The 20000-nt window shown below is 51.7% G+C and overlaps 1 protein-coding gene across 1 annotated transcript in view; it reads right to left on the reverse strand.

Moving 5' to 3' along the window:
* Positions 1-20000, reverse strand: part of AGRN (agrin) — a 128294-nt gene that overhangs the window by 12617 nt on the left and 95677 nt on the right. The window contains 19 exon segments of the mRNA XM_083375644.1: positions 169-265; positions 869-1003; positions 1799-2028; positions 2338-2553; positions 3154-3346; positions 4386-4733; positions 5579-5698; positions 6773-6887; positions 7139-7266; positions 9489-9623; positions 10244-10621; positions 10838-10943; positions 11223-11347; positions 11487-11630; positions 14989-15022; positions 15024-15154; positions 16748-16864; positions 17115-17220; positions 19079-19227. Of these exon segments, the coding sequence (XP_083231770.1) occupies positions 169-265; positions 869-1003; positions 1799-2028; positions 2338-2553; positions 3154-3346; positions 4386-4733; positions 5579-5698; positions 6773-6887; positions 7139-7266; positions 9489-9623; positions 10244-10621; positions 10838-10943; positions 11223-11347; positions 11487-11630; positions 14989-15022; positions 15024-15154; positions 16748-16864; positions 17115-17220; positions 19079-19227 (3007 nt within the window).

Raw genomic sequence — 20000 nt, forward strand, 5'->3', positions numbered from 1 at the left:
AGAACGACACGGTCAATGGAAAATACTTATAAAATAAGGTTTCCAGTTCAGTTGTTAACATCACTGCCATTTTCTTGAAGCGGCGAGGAAGGAAGGAAGGAAGGAAGGAAGGAAGGAAGGAAGGAAGGAAGGAAGGAAGGAAGGAAGGAAGGAAGGAAGAAAACGTACTGTAGATCTGGCACAAATGTCTGGAGACCGTTCAGCTCCAGGTAGGAGAATCCGTTGAATTCTGGCAGAAAAGGCATGGTCTGGTCCATTTCTGCAACTAAGAGAGAGAGAGAGAGAGAGAGAGAGAGAGAGAGAGAAGAGGTGGCATGAATAAAGGAACAAAAGCCATTTACTGGATATGTGCTAAGTGGTGGCTGGTTGAATTAAACAAGGTTTGTGCCATTTGCTAAGCTCAAATCCAACATATGACAGGCTGCCCGGTCTGTGGATCGAAAGCTCCCACGAAAGGGGGTTGGAATCAAAAGCGGATGATTTTTTCCCCCCCATTTTAAACCTTTAAATAAATGTTAAAGAGACCCTTGAACATTCTGGCTGGAGAAACTTTATTTGGAAGCAGGACAGCTTCGTACAGGAATTTCCTTCACCTTCGACTTCACCGGCAGGAGCGTAATCGGAGGAGTGTCTGACGCAGCGTCTGCCAACCTTGGCAACTTTTAAGACGGGTGGGCTTCAACTCCCAGAATGCTGTGCTGTGCTGGCTGGGGAATTCTGGGAGTTGGACTTCACCCGTCTTAAAAAGTCGCTAAGGTTGAGAAAGGCTGGCCTTAAGGACCTGTCTCGCAGCCCCGATTTCAGCGACCTGTAATTCCCCTCGGATGATTTTAAACCTCTTATCGTAGCTGCAATCCTAGCCACTCACCTGATTCGCAGAATTCGCCTCCTCGCCCCATGGGGCATTCGCATTTCGACCCGCCTTCGGGCAGCACCAAGCAGGTGGCGGAGAGGTGGCAGGGATTGGGGTCACAGGGGTTTCTCTCATCGGCACAGGTGGGTCCTGGGGCAGGGCAAGAGGCACAGGTGTGAGCAAGGCAGCTGACTCTGGAAGGGCTTTGAATGGGTTCGCAATCATTTGCCAAAAAGCCTCCCGGCTCCAGGAGCACCCAGGACCCCACAGTTGCCTCTTTCTCCTCTTCCTCTGCAAACCCCGCTCCCTTCTAGCACTGATCATGTTATCTAGTTGGGTAATGAAAGGTCTGCAAGAAAACAACCCTGCTCAGACAGTGCCAGGGACCACATAGCCATTCTCCTCCTCCTCCTCTCTGAAAACTGATGATATTATCTAGTTGGGTAATGAAACGTCTGCAAGACAGTACCAGGGACCCCATAGCCATTCTCCTCCTCCTCCTCCTCTCCTCCCTGAAAACTGATGATGTTATGTAGTACAGACAATGAAACGTCTGCAAGAAAATAACCCAGCTCAGAGAGCACCAGGAACCCCACAGCCTTCCTCTTTCTCCTCCTCCTCCTCCTCCTCTCTGCAAACCCCGCTCTCTCCCAGCACTGATGATGTTACCTAGTACAGTCAATGAGACGTCTGTCAGAAAGCCACCAAGCTCAGAGGGCACCACGGACTCCGCAGTTCTACCCTGAGCTTCAGATATTCTCTCCCACCAACCATCATTTTCAGTGGGTCGGGGAAGAGAGCGCCAGCCTCTTCACCCCTCTGTGCATGCAGAGAGCTAGCCCACCGGGGGGGGGGGAGAGAAGCTGCCTCCTTGCCTTTAGAGAGCTAGCTCTGCAGAGAAGAACGGGAAGCCAGCCAAGAGCTCACAAACACACACAGACACACCTGTGTAACCGTTGAGACACTCGCAGTGAAACATCTCGGCCTCCATGACATGGCAGAGCCCGCCGTGGTGGCAGGGGTTGGGCTGGCAGGGGTTGTTGCCACACTCGCCCACCCCGCTGCCATAGAGCACGTCGTCGCCCTTCTCCCGCAGGTCGTACATCTGGTTGTTGACGTCCAGCAGACGGACGCAGCCCTTGAGGCCAGCGGTGACCGACGTGCGCTCAGCCACCCTAGGATGGAGAGAAACAAGGATATCACCCAAAGACTTCAACCTCCGGATTTAAAGCAAGGGCCCTCCGGCCAGGGACTTTGAGGGAAACACAGGTAGTCTAGTGACCGTTCAGAGGGACCCAACGGCGACTTATAACCAGTTTTTAAATTTATGACTGTTGCAGGATTCCCCCATGGGAATTTTTGGTCCAATTCTGGCCGTACGTTGAGGTCTGTTTGTACAGAAAGTTTTTTTTTTAAAAAAAATAAAATCTAGAAAGTTTGCTAGCCATCGGTGGGCGAAGCCCTCCGCCCGCAAAATGACTCACACGGCAATCTGGTCTTCCGGGGCTCCTCCAACAAAGAGGTCGGTGTCGAGATTTAGCCCATCGGTTCCACTTGGGCTCTCGCCGTGGACGTGCGGCTCTCCATCCACGGACAGGACGCCGTTCCTCCGGTTGCGGTTGACCACCAGCGTGTGCCACTGGCCAGGCTCGATGGGCACCCGGCTGGTAATCACGCCTGTCCCGGAGCCGGTGTTGAACCTGGGAGAGATTGTGAGAGGTGATTGTCATGGTTCCGACAGATGAAACTCTTTCAAGAGCTTCGGGGCATTGTTTACCTTCCAGAATCTGTATTTGAGTTAGCATGGCATCGGCACTAACACAGTCAAAGCCCCAAAAACCGAGTTCCCCTCCCTTGAGCACATAAGTATCAAAGCACAATTCCCTCCTTCAATTAACAGTCATAAATCACTTTCCCCAATTAGTTTGAAATGCAGCCTTTCCCTCTAGCCGGCCAAATCTTATCCTCTTTTATTTCAATAACCTTGGTTCTCACACTAGGTTCAGCGTTGTTATGTCTAGCTAAACTCTCGTCCAACTTCCTCCCCCTCCCGGCATCGCCTAACTCGAACTCTTAAGAGTAAAACATAAGAAGGTAATGGTGGCATCTCCGTCTGTTGTCAAAGGAAAAACGTCCGACGTTAGCGGCGTTGACAACGAGGGCACTGCGGTTTATTCAACGCCCCTCCGGCCGAGTTCTCCTTTGGGCATCTGGTTGGCGATCCGGCTTCGAGGGAAGCCTTCCAAGGCCTGCCCTCTCCTGCCCCAAGGCCTCCGCCACCTTGTCAGGCCATGCCTCACCTGAGCTCCACGAATCCGTTCACCAGCGCCAGGGAGAGAAAGTCTTTCCCGCGGTTCTGCCCGTTGTACAGGAGCAGCCCGCTCAGCTCGGAGGCCCGGAATTCCATGGCGATGCGCACGGTGTGGTAGGCCTTCATCATTTTGAAGGCCAGGTAGGACTTCCCGCCGAAGCTGGGGATGAAGTATCGGATGGCTAGGGGGAAGGAGGGGGAAATCCCTGCATTATTCCTTATTCAAGCAAGAGCTTTTGAATCCACGGGGATAAAAGCACTCCTCCCCCCCCAAAAAAACCTCCCACCACGTCCTTTACACAGGCAAATCCTGTTCCCTTGAGCGTGTTGCAATGTAAGAAAAGACCTTTTCTTTACCAAACGTAGGTGTGCTGCATTTACCCATGTCTCTCCCGCCTCCCCCCTCCAATCATCCCTTTGGCTCTGAATGCCCCATTATTCATTTGAAAAGCAAGAATGCTTTTCGGTGCCTTCTCAATAGTGGCCCCCTCCTCCTGCGAGACCACTTGGTGTATATAATGCTGCCTCTTTGTTGCCTGGCCCATAGAGCCATTTGGGCAGTGGTGGTGGGAACATCAGTCATAAATAAATCAAAGGAAACGTGAAGGCTGTGTGGCCGGAGCCGAGAAGCAGAAATGGGGTGCTTCTTCCCCAAAGTGGGTATTTCTTCTTCCTTGCGAACCCTCTTACGCTATCTCGGTTGATGTTTGTGGAGAAGGTGATTTAGAACACAGAACAACAGGGTTGGAAGGGACCCTGGAGGTCTTCTAGCCCAACCCCCTGTTCAGGCAGGAGACCCTACACCAGGGGTAGGCAACCTTGGCTCTTTTAGGACTCGTGGACTTCAACTCCCAGAATTCCTGAGCCAGCTGCGCTGAGGGGAAAGGAAAAGGTTTCCAAGCTGAGCCATGCTGGCTTGGGAATTCTGGGAGTTGGAGTCCACGAGTCATGAGGGGGCCCTAGTTCCCCCATGCGGGCTCAGGAATTCTGGGAGTTGAAGTCCACGAGTCATGAGGGAGGGCCATAGTTCCCCCATGCTGGCTCAGGAATTCTGGGAGTTGAAGTCCACGAATCATAAAAGAGCCAAGGTTGCCTACCCCTGCCCTACACCGTTCTGGACACCAATCTCTGCTTAAAAACCTCCAGTGATGGAGTGCCCACAATCAGCTCTTCCACTGATCAGTTGTTCTCAGGGTCAGGGAATGTCATGGTTGAACTTACATTTCTCACAGACAGCCCCTCCTCTTCCGGCTGGGCAGCTGCAAGTGAAATCTCGGCCGTCGTCCTCGCAGGTGCCACCATGCAAGCAGGGGTGAGACTCACAGGGCCGAGCGGGCTTCCTGGTGGCGGGTAACGGGCGCAGGGGTTTCTTCCGGTCTGGGGAGGCTGGAAGGCTGGTGCTGGGCCTTTTGGTTGTGACTGTCCCAAAGGATTTCCCGTTTAGCCTTCCTGGATTCAGGGACCGGCCGATAGGGGTGATGGGGAACCCCTGGGAGCTGCTGGCTGTGGGGGCCATGGTGGTGGCGATCGTGGTGGTGGTGGTGGTGGTGAAAAGCTGGGGGATCCAGTCTAGAAAGAGAACAAGAGTAGAGATGAGAAGGTCTGGGAGAAGAAGAAGAAAAAAAAAACAGAAAAATTGGGAAAAACCCACGGCGTTTTGCTCTTTCCCCCCCCCAAAGTCGTTTGAAAAAAAAATCTGTTGTTTTTTTTCCCCTACAATTTTTTCAGTTTCCCCCCCACCTCTAAACAAGAGGAAGCGGAAGTTTTGGGGGACTGGAATGGAGCAGTGGAACTCCCTACCACAAGAAACCCAACCGTGATGGAGAGGAAGGCATAAGAGGGAAGAGGCGCAAACCGGAGAAACGAATCTTTTCTCCGTGGGCTCTGCGCTTGTGGACGCCGTCCCTGCCCAAACGTGAAGCTCGGGCGGGACAGGTTCCTTAGGAATTAATGGAGCCGTTGAAAGAAATAGGAGATCTGTCCCACCCTCTCAGACCCAGATTAAGCAACGGATCAAAACTCAGCCCGTTAAGCGGGTGGCCGAAAACTTTGCTCTCGTTCCACCTTTCCCAAAGGGAGGAAAGTAGGAAAAGCATCTCTCTCTTGGGCGAAGGTTGTAGGAATTGGCATCCCTGGCTGCCGAAGAGGAAGCTGGCGGCGCTGCCCGCCAAAACGGAGCTGCCTGTCTTCAGGGCTGAAATCCTCTCGCAAAGTCCCGGTGATGGAGGAGAACGGGAAGGTTTAGCGGACTTTCTGGGTTGGAGGGGGAATGAGCTTTTTTGGGGGGGCAAGGAAAATGTGAACCGTTGAGACAGGAAGAAGAAGAAGAAAAAAGAGTGAAGCAGAGAGATAGGAAAGAAGGGAGGGAGGAGAAAGAGGAAGAAAGGAAAGAAGAAAGGCAGAAGGGAGGATACCAAAGTCCATAAACTTGATGTTCTCTTGCTGGGGTCTCTTCACCAAGACTGTTTTCTTCTTAGAGGCTTTGATCTGCTTCAGAAGGGCCCGCTGGATGTCGGCAGCCGTGTAAGAAGTAGCTACAAAGATCAAGGAAAAGAAGAAACAGGAGCCTTGGGGAGGTGCATCCTCCACCTTGAAGCCAGAAAACAACACACACAGACACAGACACACACCAGACACACACACACACACACAGACAGTTCTTCCCCCCCCAATTGGGCTCAATTTTTTCCCTTTCTTTCCGCTAAGCAAAAGACACGCCTTAAAAGGGGTTTCAAAATAAAAAGCAAAAGACAAAACTGCTTTTGTTGTTGTTGTTCTGCCACCGGCTGATAAAAGCTTTGAACTCAGAACGGGCCCTTTGGCTCTAAGGAAAGCAGGGGGGGGGGGGGAGAAAAAAAAGGGGGGGATTTGGAACGTTGATCCTGCGTTATAAAAAAAAAAAAGCAGAAAATCCAGGACCGGTTTTCCGTGGCACCCTTTTTGCCTGCCCGGAATATTCCAGTGAATAGAAATAGCTGCTGGGGGGGGGGGGGGGGGGAAGCAGAATTATTACAATCTCCAGCCAGCCAGCCAGCCTGCATCTTCCAGCGTGAAGGATTGAGAGGATGGTGGCAACAATGGCCTAGGACAATACAAATACTCCAGCCTTTCGATTTCCATCGTCCTTGACTCCTGGCCAGCCTGGCGAGAGAGGACGGGAGTTTTAAGTCCCACAACAGACACAGTTGGAGTGGTGTTGAAGTGAAGGAGTGAGACAAGGACTAGGAAAAAGGTCTCTGCTCCCTTTCAGCCTGGCCTGCCTTCTAGGGTTGTTGTGGCAGGGGAAAAGGGGGTGGCGGCCTTAGATGTAGTCCCTATAGATGTAGCCTCAAGAGCATGGCTAGGCAACTAAGGCCTCTTCGTGACCTGTGGGCTGCAATGCCCAGAATTCCTCAGCCAGCCAGGAATGCTTCCCTCCTCACCCCCATCCATACTGGCTCAGGAATTCTGGGAGTCAAAGTCCACATATCATAAAAAGGCCCGTAGTTGCCCACCCCTACTCAAGAGTGACCAAATGCAAACCAACCGACGGGTCAATCCTAAATCTAACCGACTGGGGCAGGCCTGCACCTGCCTAAATGAGGAGGGGGAACCAGGTGGAGACTTACCTGGATCAAAATGGGACTCCACAATCACCCTGACGGCACTGCTTTGGCCCAGATGCCGCACCTGGACACTCTTAAAATCCCTCTTGACCTCTGAGTTGCGGAAAAGCTCGTCCAGCTGCCCGGAAATGAAACAAACCAATCACACACACACACACACACACACACACAAAAGATTTAGGGATCAGCATCCTTATTCACCCACCAGGGTCCCTCCTCAAAAACGCCTGCAAGAGCTTGGATTTTAGTTGGGTGGACCGACAGCGGGCGCCGATCCCCCGGGGTTGCAGGAGAGCCACGATTGTGCTACGCAATCCCGCCGCCGGCGGAAAGCCGCCGTGGCCTCGTTTTTTTCCTGCGCTCGCTTACCACGCTTTCGATGCTCCGGGCCGTCTCTCCAAAGAGCTCCGATTTGGGGTCGGCCATTTCGGGGGTGTAAAACAATTCCTGGCCTTCCACCTCTTCCAAAATGAGGACCCCTTGGAAGACTTTGGTGGCTGCAGGGAAGAAAGAGGGCAGGGGGAAAGAGACAAGGCCGGGAAGAAAACGTCCGGTTAACGCGACCGAAAGAAGCCACGCGGAAGGCAGTGCCAAAACAATCCAGACACCCAAACCGTTTTTAAAAAAAAAAAAAAAAGAGTGTTCAGCCCCTCGGCAGAAAGAGAGAAGGAAGAAGATGGTGGCAGATGAAGAGCGCTGCGGGATCAGGGTTAGTCTGGATGGATCAGAGGGAGGCTTATATGGGGAGGGTTAGTACTTTGAGGCCGGGTGGGTGGGTGGGCAGACCGGGGTAGCAGAAAGCCCGGGGTTGTGAGAACTGGCAAGAGTTTACCATAGAAGCTCCTCCAAGTTGCAGCCTGGGTGGGGACCCTCCTGGACCGGCTGCGTAACGAGAGAAAGAGGGTTAGCTGGGGCAGAGAGAGAGAGAGAGAGAGAGAGAGAGAGAGAGAGAGAGAGAGAGAGAGAGAGAGAGAGGGAGGGAGAGGGAGAGAGAGGGAGGGAGAGAGAGGGAGGGAGAGAGAGAGAGAGAGAGAGAGAGGGAGAGGGAGAGAGAGAGAGAACGAGAACATCAACTACTGGAAAAAAACAAGAGGAGATGGGAGGGGGTTACTGGCGTGCAAACAAAAGGGAGGGAAAGGGGAGGAGGGAGGAGAAAGAGGGAAGAGAAAGGGAGGACAAGGGACCCTCCCCTCACCACTTTCCCTCCTGGGGTGCCGCTGACCTGGGTTACAAAATTCACACAGTTTGGGGAGAAAAAGCGGCGGTGGGGAGGAGCTGCATTCCCTAAAACCAAGCAGGTGTCCTTTACTTTTCGCTATTTATAAGCTACCTCTTATCAATCGCCCAGCCTGGGTTCTTCAGAAACAGGCTAGCATGTAGGCAGGAGTCAAAGCCCTGGTCAAACCATGATCAAAGGTGGAAGAGGAGGATAAGGTTAACAAGCATTCGAATGTTATCTTCCTTTCCCCACCCCGGGGTTTGCATACGTGGATTGATCCTGAAGAGGGGAAGGCCTTGCTTCTTAACGGCTCTCATCCCCCGTGGGGATTTTATTGAATTTTAAGGAACTGATGGGGCCAACAAATGAATTTTTCTCTTTCCAGGCAGATGGATCCTCGAGAGCTCCAGAAGAGGAAGGGGAGAAGCTGGTTTGGGCATGTGGGCCTGGCAACTGATTGCTGAATGAAGCCTGGGCAAAAAGCCAGAAAGTTGGGTCCTACACCCTAGGTGCAAAGTCAAAAAAGAGGCCAGCGGTGGCCTCTCTCGGGATGCTCCACTGCGCTGCCCTCTGCGTGCAGGGATTTGGATTCAGTTGATGAAATATTATTCAGGTTTAAAAGCAGAAATATTGCACTGCATCGTATTGCATTGACTCTTCTAAAGGGATAAAAAATCCTCTTTCTTTTCCTCCCCTCCGTCGGTCCATCCTTCCTTCCTTCCTTCCTCCTTCTCCTCCATTGGTCCCTCCATTCTCCATCTCCTTCCTTCCTTCCTTCCTTCCTTCCTTCCTTCCTTCCTTCCTTCCTTCCTTCCTCCCTCTCCTCCATCTCCTTCCTTCCTTCCTTCCCTTCCCTTCCTTCCCTTCCTCTCTGCTCTGCCACTCATCTCACAAATGTGGCTTTTTGCTGTGTTGCCGGCCAGGAAGCTGGCAAGTTTTTGCTGCGTGACCACAGACGGATCTGTCTCTGAAAGTGAAGGAAACCACGCCCCACATTTTATGGATCAGCAGAATCCTTAGTGGACCAGATCCTTAGCTTGTCAACTTCCATTTTTTTAAATCTTCCAGAATGTGACCAGAAGACTCAAGGCAGAAAGCTGCTGGAGTAGAGTTGAGAAAGAGAAGCTGTTAGAGATGGACCCTCAATTCTTGCTGGACTTTCACAGTTGGAAGGAAATGCTCTGGACTCTCTTAAACCTCCCGGAGAAAAGGTCAGGTCTGAATCTAACGAAGAAATCAGCAACACATCGATCCGAAAATCACGGCCCGATCAGCTCGGTTGTCCCGTGGAAACGCATCCGAAATGCGCCGGGGTGGTTTTCTCCGAGAGACGCTGGGAATTGCAGCTGGGCAAGGAAACGGAAGGACGGACCCCCAAATTTCACCCTCGCCATCACCTAGGCTGACTGCTTAGGACACTTGAGGATGTGCTTTTTCCCCCCCGAGAATTTTGTTCCTAGCTGAAGCTCAGCATCCGCAAGAGAAAGGGAAGTGATCTACCTGGGCAGTTGCTTCCTTCGGCGTCAGCAGCTGGGGTCTTGCCGTCCGAGCAGCACCCCAGAGGCGTGTTGTAACAGGTGGCTCTCTCGATGAGGTGGGGGCTTGTCACCTTGGTGTCTTCCATTTCTTCCTCCCCTGTTTCAGCCACGGGAAGAAGAACACAATTACAATTTATTTATTTATGTATTCATTGAATTTCTATACCGCCCTTCTCCCGAAGGACTCAGGGCAGTGTACAGGACAATAAAAACCTTACATACAAAAGTTAAAAGTAGATTAAATTAATTAAGCCCTAACAATAAATAATTTAAAAATAACCCAAACCCTTAAACCAGGCCGGCCTGTTCAAATAAATAGGTTTTCAGATCACGGCGGAAAGAGCGAAGGTCGGGAGCCATCCAGAGCTCAACCGGTAATTGATTCCAAAGGGCTGGCACGCCCACAGAGAATGCTCTCCCCCCTGGGGGCCGCAAGCCGACCTCTCAGGTGACTCTGAGGACACAGATAAACCTCCAAGAGGCCTCAATGACTCGCTAAAAGGATGCAAATGACCAGCTCATCTGCAAGGAGTATAAATCCTTCCACTCCCCACCATCCGGTCCAGGCTAAAGAAGCTTCTTAGGTGAGAAGCGAAACGTCCTCGAAGAAAAATAGAGAAAGTCCAGTTGACTCTTGAAAAAGCAAAAGTTGTCCGTGGGGACAACCAGGACAATGGAGAATCTCCACAGATACACACACAGGTGTGAGTAACATACCTGCAGAGCTGGCCCCACTGCCTTCCTGATCTCCGCTGGTGCCCAGTTCCGGATCTCCACTGCCTTCGGCGCTGCCCGATTCGACGTAAGCCACCTGAGTGGTGGCAGGAACCACGGGGGCCGTCAAGAGGGGTCGGGCGGTGGTCTGGCGGATGCCCTGAGTTGTCCACGGAAGGGTGGAGAGGACGGCAGGCTTGGTTACCCTTCGGGTGACCGGCTGGCTATGGCGGGAAGCATGGTCTTCTGAATGCCAGGGGGAGGAGGAGGTGGTGGTCCTGGCCAGCTCGGGAGCCAAGGTCGTGATTTGGGGGGGCAGAGGGGGGACAGAGTCCAAAGGGCGCTGGGTCGCAGGTGGGGTGGGGTGGCTGACATGGGATTCTGGAAGAGACCAAGGCAAAAGGGAATGCGGCGTAAGGTGCCAAGAAGACGGAATTGGGGAAAGAATTTGGGGTAGCCCATAAAAACAAACAACCAGGCTCAGAGAGCACCCTCCGCCCCCCCAATGTTAAAAGAAGTGGGACAGCTGTCAATCTCTGTGCAATTGCTTGGTCTAAGGAACCCCGTTAGCACTCAGGTGTGCAAATGGCGACTCACCTGCACACTGGCCCAAATGCTTCACCGCTATGACCTTCCCTTGCCGGCAAGCAATGGTCCTCAGCTGACACTGGTCACCGTAGGTCACCCCATCAGAGCCACAGACCTAGAAGATGGGAGACGTTGGGAGTGGTGAGGGCCAGGGAGAAGAAGAAGAAAGAGTGGTTAGTCAAGAGATCAAACCTGGAGAATTCTTGGGGGTGGGGGAAACCGTGCTCCTTGTCCGGACTACCTCGCAGGACTGGCAGAAGAGACCTTTCATGCTATTAGGACAAATCAGTGCCCTTACTGTTTTGATTACTGTTTTGAATTCAACTGGAGCCGATCTAATGGGAGATGTTGTTGAGTTTGACCACCCGTCTTCACCGCTGCTCCCTCTGCTCACCTTGGATGTGTCGGCTTCCGTGCAAAGCAACGACGGACACTCGCACTGGGCCAGGCCGTTCACTTCCACGCACGACGCCCCGAATTCACAGGTCATTTCAGCGCAGGAGGAGGGGGCCGAGAGATCTGGGGATCATGCACGCCTTTCAACGCAAACGTTAAGCGGATCCTAGTTCCCAACTTAACCCTCCCAAGGAAGAATTCTTCCTTCAGCTCTCTGGCAGAGAATCCCTCCAAAGCGGTTGCCTACGCAAGCCACTTTTACCTTTCTCACAACCGGACATTCCCAGCTTGCTTCCGCTGGGACACTGCTTGCATTTCGTGCCGGTGATCCCGGCTTTACACGAACACAAGCCGGTCATCTGTTCGCAGTCATCCCGCACGGATCCCACGGGGTCGCAGTGGCAGGCTGTCCGGGAAAGCAAAGGAGGGTTTGGGAAGAAACACGCGGGTGTCAAGAATTCCTTCCCCCATTCAGAGCATCCTTCGGAGAGATGGGTGCCAAACTCCCAGAATTCTCAGGGCTGTGCGGGTAGGCTGGGGAATTCTGGGAGTTGACCTCCCTGCTGAAATCTGGAGGAAGGCTTGAAGCTGAAAGGACCGGGCTGGATTAAGACTGATTTGCAAGAATGGAACACAGCTCTTTTCTCAGTGAAGCAAAAAATAAATAAAATAAAATAAACCCTTTCCTCGTGCAAATACAAGCTGGCTGAGGAATTCTGGGAGTTGAAGTCCACAAGTCCTCAAGTTGGCAAGGTTGAGGACCCCTGATCTATGCCAATCAGCTTTTCCAAAGCCCCCAACTCTTTCCTCCTTCAGACGGGGCCTTTTCCGTCATGGCCCCAGATCCCTGGGAAAAAGACCACTTTCCCACAAGTCTCTAGGGCCCTCTTTCCCTGGACATTCTCTGGGGGAGAACGTAAAAAAAAACTGGCCCACACAGAGTTAATTTTAAGAGACCCGGGCTATTTTTTTCCCCCTGATCCTACCACTAGCTTTTCTGTTACTTACCAGCTTCGGTATTTGTATTTTAAAAGCCCGTGTTTTGATGACGCGTTTTTCTTCTGAAAAGCGGATCATAAATCTATGAAATTAAAGCCGACTTTTCTACTACTGTCTGTCTGTTCCTTTGCTATCTGGAGACTGAACATTTAATACCTTTCTGCATTTGAAGCAGGTTGCTGGGCTAAGCCGCTAAAGCCAGCTGGAACTCAAGCAGAACTGGGCCCAGATGACTTCACGGCTCTGATATGGCAAACCAAAGTAGGGATTTGGGACACACACACACACACACACACACACACAAACACACACCCCCGCGTAAACAATGCAGTAAGACCTTCTCGGGGCACAGAGGAAGATGGAAGGGTGCCTTCTCTACTAGAAGTAATTAGGAGCGAGGAAAAAAAAAGGTTACACCTTGATGGAATCCACCTCTGGCAGCTGCTCTTTGGAACGCGGGGGGGGGGGGAATAAATAAATAAGACTTTGCAATTTGTCTTTGTTGTCATTCTTCTCGAATCTGGCTGCCAGGCCACCCCAGCCCTCAAAAATGCAGAAGAGATGAGATGAGAAGGAAAAGTTAGCTGAGAACACCCCCGCCCATCGTCCCCGGCATTTCACCAGTAAACGGGAGAATCTCTTCACGACGGCCTTGCTCCCGTTCCAACGAACGATGCTATTAAGACAGCAAAATCCCCTAGGAGCTTCTCTGGCATCTAATTACCTCCCTGTCTTGTGTGCGCACAGGCTTGTGTGTGGTGTGTGTGTGTGTCACCCGCGTGCCCGAAGATACATTTGCTAAGTACCAGGGGGCAGCGCTGGCTCCCAGCAACCCCAAAGCGGGAGCTTGTGGTTTAATTTCCCACCTGGTGCTTCGTTCAGAATTTTATTCCCCCCCCCCACACCCCATTTTTTTCTCTCTCCCTCTAATAGCGAGTGAGTCTGGCAACTTCCAGCCGTCTCCATTCCGGGATTGACTACTGCAGAACAACGCCGATCCTCCAGAGAGAAAAAGAGACGTGCCCGTGATAATTTTCCCACTCGCCGTGTTTCGTGAGGATGCTCACGCACGCATGGCTTACTCGGCTGTTTGTAGTCGCTTCCAGATAACTCTCTTTTTTTTTTCTCCTCCCCCTCCATCCTCCCCTCCCCCTTTTCCCCCATTTGCCACTTTATTGATTTCTCTGCTTTGATCGCCAATGGACCTTGAAATTAAGACAGGCTCCCCCTCCTTCCCTCCCTCCGTTCCCCCCCCCTCACCCTTCACTCTCTTGTTTGCTGAAGGAATAGCTTGTCAATACAAATCTGGAGCAACGGGCATTGCTGAACTGTAATTTGGTTCCTATTTTCCCCCAAAGAATCAGAGGCCTGGAAGAGACCTCAGAGGTCTTCTAGTCCAGCCCCCTGCCCTTAATTCCAGCCTGGACAAACGGTTGTCTAATCTTTTCTTGAAAGGCCTCCAGCGAGGGAGGAAGAAGCTGTTCCGCTGATTGAGACGGTGGAGCGAAATAAGAAGATAAGAGAAAGGAAAGTGGCTGGGAAGGAGAAAAATGTCGGTCACGATTGGACTAGCTCTCGATTCGATGGACGGATTCCTCGACATTGTTTTTAGCCCATCAAAAATACGAGCCAGGTGCAGTTAAGCAAGCTGGGCTGGCGGCTCTGACTTCATTCATTTAAAATAAATTTAAAAAAAATCAGAGGCAGCCTTCGCAATCCTTAAAAGAATATGGGTGTTATTGTTTTTTCTTTCCTTCCCCTCTCTCTGGATGAAGGAAATCTTTATCTACAAATCCTGCTCCCCAATTCATGTTTCCAGGTTCTGGTAGATAGTATATCACACACAGACGTGCGCGATAACACCACGGGTCAGAGACACCAGGGCACTTTCCTCCAACGTCTGGAGTCAAAAGCTCTCCAAATTAAGCAGTGGTGGAAGCCGATCGGATTTCGGCCGACTGCAACTTTATCCCGGGAAAAGAGTTTTGTGAGACGGCTCTGCATTTTTATAAACTTCCCTTCGCTGCGGCTTTCAAATAATAATAATAATAATAAAAAACGCTGGCACGGCTATCCGACCCTGATCTGATCTCTTGGGGAAAAAAGGGGCTGCTGGTTATCGTCTGTTTCCATAATGACTTCTTTCGCAGGTGCTGGGTGCGATTTTGACCTTCCGCTCTCCGGAGATGGGAGCGCGAAGGGGAAGATGGAAGGTGAGAACTAATTTCTGCTTCGCACCTCCATCCCTGCTCTCTGCCCTGCAGGCAAGGCTGAGACAAGGAGAAAATGAAGCCGAATCTGTTCTGCCATCAGCCCAAGGAAGGAATCAAAAAATATCGAAGCTTATTGTCTCTGATTCTGAAGGGCTTTCCCTAAATTGGGGCCTGGATTAACTCCCTCCAACCCAGCTTCACCTCCAAAACTTTGTTTAGAAAGCCGGGGGGGAGCAGAAATGTAGACGAATCAGGACCACACGTTAAGTTGCAGCGAAGAAGATTCACTGCTGAAGTCCATATGTGGCACTAGGCGAGAGTCAATGGAGTTCAAGAGAAGTTGTACTGAAGACGTTTGTGACCACCGAAAGATTCGGGGCTGATGACTCGCGTAACTCCTCCACCACCTCCCACTCTGCCTGCCCTTCTCCTACACTGAATGGGAGAGATGAAACAAGTTCTAACACACACACACACACACACACACACACACACACACACACACACGCTTCCAACCTTTTTTCCACCCGGGCGGCAACCAGAGGTACTCACGGGTACAGCCGCTCCTGCTGTCGGTGACGATGCCCACGGAAGTTCCAGAAACCGGGTTCACAGCGGTCACACTTCAGCCCTCCGACGCCGGGTTTGCAGGAGCATTGGCCTGTGCTGGGATCACAGCTCCCACCGTAGGAGCCGTAGGGGTTGCAGTGGCAAGTGCCTACGAGACAGGAGGGAAGGGTTAGCAGAAGAGCCCCCAGCCCCTCGGACAGGTTTCGTAACTGAAGCAGAGAAGCTTCTTCAAAGGAGAGCGACGTAGAATAGAGAAACTTAGGGCTGGAAGAGAACTTGAAGGTCTACTGGTCTAACCCAAAGGCAACTGGGCTTCCTTTATTTTTCCTTGAAGATCTTCTCACCCAAGGAGGTTCTTCGGTTCTGACTGAAGGTTGGGGAATAGAAGGATTTATATTCCTTGCAGTCATCTGGTTGTTAGCCCTCCCTCTGAGCGTCATTGAGGCCACTTGGAGGTTTATCTGTGCCCTCAGGGTCACCCAGATAATGCAAACGGGTGTGTGGAATCTCCTTGGAGCTGCTGGAAGGACTGTGCTGTAAATGGGAGATATGTGGTGTCGTATCCCTCCCCCTCTGTTGAGAGAGGGTTGTTCAATTTAAAATAGGATGGCCTCTTGGACCATGACGTGGGTGACTCAGAATCTCAACAGACATTCTTCTAGTCCATGCTGTCTCAGGAATTCTGGGAGCTGAACTCCACGAGTCATAAAAGAGCCAAGGTTGCCTACCCCTGTTCTAGTCTAACCAACTGCTCAAGACAGACGATATAGCATCGCAGCCAAACGGTTGATTAGTCTGTTTTTGAAATGATGGAAACACCCACAAGCTATTCCATTGATGAATTGGCCAGCTAGCCCGGTGATTACTCTGCCCGTAAACAACACAGCTCAGGCTTCTAGTCCTCATTAGTGTCTTGTAGAAGAGATGCTTAGTTTCAGTTGGGTGATCTGACTGGTTCCAACCCTGCCCGAATGGGAATTCTGGAAACTTCCCAGAATAATTTCTGGGTGGTGGTGGTGGTGATATCTATGGTGGCCTGTGTCAAGCGCACAACCAGAATTTAACTTTGAAGGGATTTCCACAGACGGGAATCGGGCACCCTCCCATCTGAACTGACTAGACAAACTGCCCCGGGACTCAAAATAAAGTAGGCCAGGTTGGGAAGGGTGAGTGCCTCCTAAGTCCTTCCCCGAGGACTCCCAGGCAACGCAAGCTTATGATTTCCAGCTGAGCTTCTGAGTGACTTCACTGCGTCAAATTATCAATGCGACCCCAGGAGGAGAATCTGCTATTTCTGTGGATTCTATGGCTCTCTGGGTCAACAACTCTGCAGCCATTAAAATCGCTTTTGGAAGGCGGCCGCCGCTGAATAAATGACCCGGTGCACGAAGCGCCTCTACCCAACCGCAAACAAGGCCGCTGCGTTCCCGACGGCCACTCTAATGGATGCCCGCTAACCAGCTGGCCCTCGGCCTCAGCTGCTTAAAATGCCACCAACTCTTTCCTCGTCTCGTTAGGCGAACAAGATGGCTCTGGCTAATTATTCCATAAAAATTTAATAAAGTCTGCCTGGGTGGGCTAGGGAAGGCGGTGGGGGAGGCAAGGGAAAGGCAGAACAGATTGGGGTAGAGGAGCGTGCCCTCTCCGGGGCCCGGAAGAGTGCCAGGGAGGGCTCCGCTCCACCCTGAGCTCAGCGTTAAAAGCCTTGTTTTCCAGGCCTCCAAGAATGGCATCTACTTACTGGGGCATCCAGCCGATCCTACTCCAAGTGCCAACGTCACGTTGTCTGGGCAGCAGCCATAAACTGTTTTGCTACAGTGAAGGAGTTCTGGCGAAGAAGGCGAAAGAGTGGGGACTCCTGGAAGGAAAATTAAAAATCTCATTTTAATGAGCATGCCACCAGCAAGTAGCAGCAGCTCTTCGAGGTGTCGTTGTCCAGTTGCCGTTTCCAACTCTTCGCGACCCCACGGACCACACCACGCCAGCCCCCCCCCACACGCACACACCTCCCCAGGTCTTCTGCTATCTCTCCGAGTCTGCCCAATCTCATATCCACAGACCCCATCTAACCATCTTTTGCTTTCCGCCAGCCTGGGTGCTGAAATTACCTTGGCAGGGTCCCTGGCTTGCCACGTAAATGTCCTGGCGTTTCTCGCAGCGGGATTTTTTCAGCTCACACTCATTGGTGTAAGAAGCCCCGTCTGACCCACACACCTACATGGGGGGGTGGGGGGAGAAAGCAGAGGGTCCCGTTACAGAAAGAACCGGAATGTCGGAGCTGCCTCAGCTCGGACCCCCAAGTAGAAACGGGCTCCATTTGTTGCGAAAGGAATAGCCTTATTAGAAGTCAAACACACCGCTGTAAATTAAAAGTCAAAACTAAAGGTTGGCACGCGAAGGTTACCCTGTTGACTTTCCTTTTCTTGGTCCTCTCCCCCCCCCCCGTTATCTCCCTATCGTCCAATCACATTCAAAGGAATCGTTTTGGTAATGTTCCCTTGCATCGGCGGGCTAGATGGCCTTGGGATGACCAGCCCGTGTCCCAGCAAGGGTCTACGACAACTCGCCCCACGGTCAACTTGCTTGGCCAACTCCCCACCGGATAGCTCCCCACGGCCACCTCGCCGTGGGGCAGCTTGCCGTGGGACAGGAGTTACACTAATATCGAAGAAATAGCGGGATAGAATCCTTAAAGAAAGGGGGGAACCAAATGAAATGCCAATGGCGACAATTAAAATGATGTTTTCACTATTTTAAATATTTTTTTTAAATTCCATTTATATCCCGCCCTTCTCCGAAGACTCAGGGCGGCTTACAAGCTTGAATTGTTCCCCCAGCGAATTGTTTTCCCATTCCACTTAGAAGCTTCACTGGAACTGGGTCTGTCTAGTTTAATGAAGAGAAGGACCAGGGGGGACATGATAGCAATCTTCCAGTATCTCAGGGGCTGCCCCAAAGAAGAGGCAGTCAAGCTATCCTCCAAAGTGCCTGAAGGCAGGACAAGAAGCAACGGATGGGAAGTAACCAAAGAGAGAAGCAACCTAGAACTAAGAATAAACTTCCTGACAGTTAGAACAACTAACCAGTGGAACCACCTGCCTCCAGAAGTTGTGAATGCTCCAACACTGGAAGTTTTAAAGAAGAGACTGGAGAGCCATTTGCCTGAAATGGTATAGGGTTTCCTGCCTGAGCAGGGGGTGGTACTAGATGACCTCCAAGGTACCTTTCAACTTTTATTATTATTAAGCAGCTCCCTCCCCCCCATAGTCTATGGCAGGCTGACATCTAGCAAAGCAAGGCTGAAGCTCAGGATGGCCGTTTTGACACCGAGCCTTTGAGGGTCAGTGTCTCATTTGGGAGCAGGCCTACTCGTGGGTAGGAGCCGCGGTGTAAAGTCACAGGACCAGCAGGCAAGCCTTCGGGGTAGCTCTTGTGCAGTTTTTACCCCAAGGGAGCATCTGGGCTGTACCGTTTTACGTAATTAAAAGAGGTCGAGAGCCACCCAAGAGGCTGGCGCCTCAGAGGCTCTTTTAGGGAGAAAAAAATGTTCTCGCCGATTCGAGGTGCAGATTTAGGTTAAGCCTGGCAAGTAAGTAAGCAGGTTGGATGGATTCCTAGATAATTCTGCCTCTGATCTCTTGGCATCACAAGGAGGGGAGGGGGAAGAAGAAGAAGAAACATTCATTCTAATCTCCCTGGTTCGGAGAACACATCTGCTGGCATCCAGGATGTCAGAACAAGCAAGGAGCTTCCTGCGCGTTCCACTTTCCCCGTCCATAAAATATGCAAATGCATGCCAGGGAAATTAATGAGAAACAGAAAAAAAAAGCCTGCCGCAGAATATCTGGAGCTGTTCTGGAAGTCATCAAGACCGACCTTAGAAATGGTGGACTTCAACCCCCAGAATTCCCCAGCCAGCCGTGCTGTCTGTGTGTGGGGGGGATTCTGGGAGCTGAAGTAAAGGGTCGTCAAGTTGCCCACTTGAACGCCTGTGGTGTAGACCAACCCCTTGTGCTCTGTGCAGAAAATCAAACCTCTAAATTATGCGGCGGCTGGAGAAACCTCCTCTTACCGTGTTCTGCGGCACGGTCCTGCAGGTGTAGTCACAGACGCAACGGTCGTCTTCCATGTCCTCGTCCCACGAGCCCCCGTACTTCCGGCAGCTGTCACGCTCGCATTCAACGGCATCTCCGGAGCCGGAGCCGCCTCCTGAGCCACACTCTGCGTGAGAAGAAGAATAGCCCGCTTCGTGCTGAAAACCAAGTCAAGTTTCTAGACCTGGTTATCAACGTCTTGGTGGGGGCGGGACTCTCTGACTTGGGTTCGATTCCTGGCAGCTGCAGAGCTGCATCACCCAAACCGTGAAGCTTCCTTGAATGAACTTCCGGGCCCCCCAAATTTACAGAATCCTGAGGCTAGAGATAAGGCCTTCTCTTTCTTCTCTTTACTATCTCGGCGTGGTCTCCCCTGCCTGGCTGGCTTCCTGGGTAACCCCGTGGGAGGAAACGTGGCCTTTTCCTGGCCTGACCCATTGGTCTAGCAACCTCTCTGGGGATTTTCTTTATGGTGGTTTCATCCGGGTGATGTGGGAGGGAGAAGGAAGGAAGGAAGTGGAGAGAGGGAGGGAGGTGGATGGAGGGAAGGGAGAAGGGAGAGAAGGAAGGGAGGAAATAAGGAGAGAAGGAAAGGAAGGAAGGAAGGAAGGGAGAGAGGAAAGGAAGGAGGAAGAAGGGAGAGAAGGGAGGAAATAAGCAGAGAAGGGAGGAAGGAAGGAAGGAAGGAAGGAAGGAAGGAAGGGAGGAAGGAAGGAAGGAAGGGAGGAAGGAAGGAAGGAAGGAAGGAAGGAAAGAAAGAAAGAAAGAAAGAAGGAAGGAAGGAAGGAAGGAAGGAAGGAAAGAAAGAAAGAAGGAAGGAAGGAAGGAAGGAAGGAAGGAAGGAAGGAAGGAAGGAAAGAAGGAAGGAAGGAAGGGAGGAAGGGAGGGAGGAAGGAAGGA

The sequence above is a fragment of the Vipera ursinii genome (genome assembly GCF_947247035.1).
Source record: "Vipera ursinii genome assembly, chromosome: 17".
NCBI lineage: Eukaryota > Metazoa > Chordata > Lepidosauria > Squamata > Viperidae > Vipera > Vipera ursinii.